The following is a 2235-nucleotide window of genomic DNA, read 5'->3' on the forward strand; positions in this document are numbered from 1 at the left end:
CTGATATTTAGCGCGGCCACTCTCCTTCCCTCTCGTTGGCCAGTTGGTCTTCAGGCAGGATGGGTCTCTACCGCGTCCGCGTGTCCACAGGCTCCTCGCTGTGCGCGGGCTCCAACAACCAAGTGCAGCTGTCGCTGGTGGGCCAGCACGGGGAGGCGGAGCTCAAGAGGAGACTGCGGCCGGCGCGGGGCCTGGTGAGCGACAGGGCCGGGTGAGCGGCGGGGCCAGGTGAGCGACAGGGCCGGGTGAGCGGCGGGGCCAGGTGAGCGACAGGGCCGGGTGAGCGACAGGGCCGGGTGAGCGGCGGGGCCGGGACACCGCGGGGCCAGGTGAGCGGCGGGGCCGGGACACCGCGGGGCCAGGTGAGTGAAGGGGCCGGGTGAGCGGCGGGGCCAGGTGAGACCGGCCCCAAGTGGGCGCACGGTGCTCGCTCCCGCGCGGCCTCCTTGGACTTGACCGCCTGCTGGCCTCGCGTCGTGGCGCAGAGCTCGGCCTTTCCTCGAACAGGCCGTCCGCCCTCCCGCGTCCCCTAGTTTTAAAAGCTGCCGTGTCAAGCCTTCTGCGCCGTCGCTGGGTGTGGGCCCCGCGGGCTTTCCCCGGGCCCGGCCGGGATGCGGGCGCCGGCGAGGCGCCCAGAGACGGGAACACCGCGTTCCCCACCCACTTCCCCGCTCTCACCGCGTCTACCCGGCACTCGCCCCGGCTCCGACCCACCGGTCCTCACGGCCTGCCCGGCTCTCTCCAAGCCCCCCAGAAGCGGCGGTCTGTCCCACGGACGGGGCCTCCCCTCTTCTCAGCACCCCCTCCACCCCCACCCCGCACCCCTCCACTCCCAGCGGTTGCTTGCGCTTCCCTTTCTCCGCCCGTGACCGAGGGCGCACGCTGCCAGCTCTGTCTCCCGGACCTGTCCGGCCTCGGGCCCAGAGCTCCGCCCCAGCCCTGCCCACCAGGGCCCCCTTGGACCTGAGTCGCCTTAGCCCTCTCCTCCTCTCCCCTCGCCCCGGCCTGCCCTTCTGCAGCCCGAGCGGTTTCTCCCAAACATGACGCCCCTCAAACGTGCCTCCGCGCAGGACACGTGCGTGGCTTCCGTGTGTCCCCGGGACTCGCCCAGAGCCCGTGGATTACCTCCGGGACTGCACGAGGGCGGCGTGCCCGTCTCCCCGCAGCGCTGCCCTGCGCCCCAGCCCCACGACGCGGCTCGGCTGCCCCTGGCCGCGTCTCGCGGTCCCCCTGCCTGGCACACCTCTCCGCCTCTCCCTCTGCGCGGCCGGGCCGAGCGCTGTCCCCTGGAGGGGTCCCCAGTCGGCACGTCGTGCGGGAGGCCCGCCGGGGCCGCGGGCTGTCCGCTGCCGCCTGGGGGCGCTGGCGAGGGCGCCCCTGCCGCTCCGCACCGCGCGTCCCCGCGCCCGGGTGCGCGCCCTCGGGGTGACGACCGCGGGGAAGAAGCGAAGGAAAGAAGGGGTGCGCCTCCGCGTCTTCCCTCCTCCGCCTCACCCCGACCCACGTGGAGTCGTGGGGCCCCCCCGCTCCGTGCGCCCCCGTGTCTCTGGGGCTCCTTCGCAGAAGCCGCCAGAAGGGCGCAGGGCTCGGTCCCAGGGCCGCTCCCGGGGGCCCCGCAGGCGCTGAGCCGCCTGTGTCGCCGGCAGGAAGAGGCGTTCGAGGAGGACGTGCAGGAGTACCTGGGGCCGCTGCTCTTCGTGAAGCTGCGCAAGTGGCACTTCCTTCAGGACGACGCCTGGTTCTGCAACTGGGTGTCGGTGCAGGGCCCCGGGGCCGGCGGGCCCGAGTTCAAGTTCCCGTGCTACCGCTGGGTGGAGGGCACCGACGTGCTGGCCCTCGCCGAGGGCACCGGTGAGCCGGGGCTGGGGGTGTGAGGAGCCCTGGTCAGGGGTGGGGGGGACGAAGAAAGGGGGCAGAGCGCCGGGCGGGGGGTGCTGGCATCTGGAAATCGGGATTTGGGGGGGAGGTCGTGGAAGAGGCTGGTGGCGGAGCCGCACCTGCCGCGGGAAGCTGGGGGAGGGCGCCACTGGAGGGTCAGGGTCAGCGGGGGAGGGCCGGGTGGGGAGGCGCCCTTGGTGGGCAGGGGAGAGGCTCTCGGGACAAGCCTCACCGCCCACCCCCTCCCCACATGGAGGCCGCACGGTGGTAGACGACCCCCAGGGCTTGTTCAAGCAGCACCGGGAGCAGGAGCTGGCAGAGCGCAGGAAGCTGTATCGGTCAGCCCTCCTCCCGCAC

At 73.5% G+C, this 2235-nt stretch overlaps 1 protein-coding gene across 1 annotated transcript; it reads left to right on the forward strand.

Annotated features, from left to right (window-relative positions):
• Nucleotides 1-8: 8 nt before the first annotated feature.
• On the forward strand, nucleotides 9-2229 carry LOC120227761 (polyunsaturated fatty acid lipoxygenase ALOX15-like; the record flags this gene model as incomplete). The annotated part of the gene is made up of 3 exons (XM_039225798.1): nucleotides 9-194; nucleotides 1647-1851; nucleotides 2135-2229. Coding segments are annotated over exons 1-3 (435 nt in total), but the record flags the coding sequence as incomplete, so codon positions are not given.
• Nucleotides 2230-2235: the final 6 nt, after the last annotated feature.

Source organism: Hyaena hyaena, unplaced genomic scaffold, assembly GCF_003009895.1.
Source record: "Hyaena hyaena isolate Hyena2069 unplaced genomic scaffold, ASM300989v1 scaffold_3380, whole genome shotgun sequence".
Classification (NCBI taxonomy): domain Eukaryota; kingdom Metazoa; phylum Chordata; class Mammalia; order Carnivora; family Hyaenidae; genus Hyaena; species Hyaena hyaena.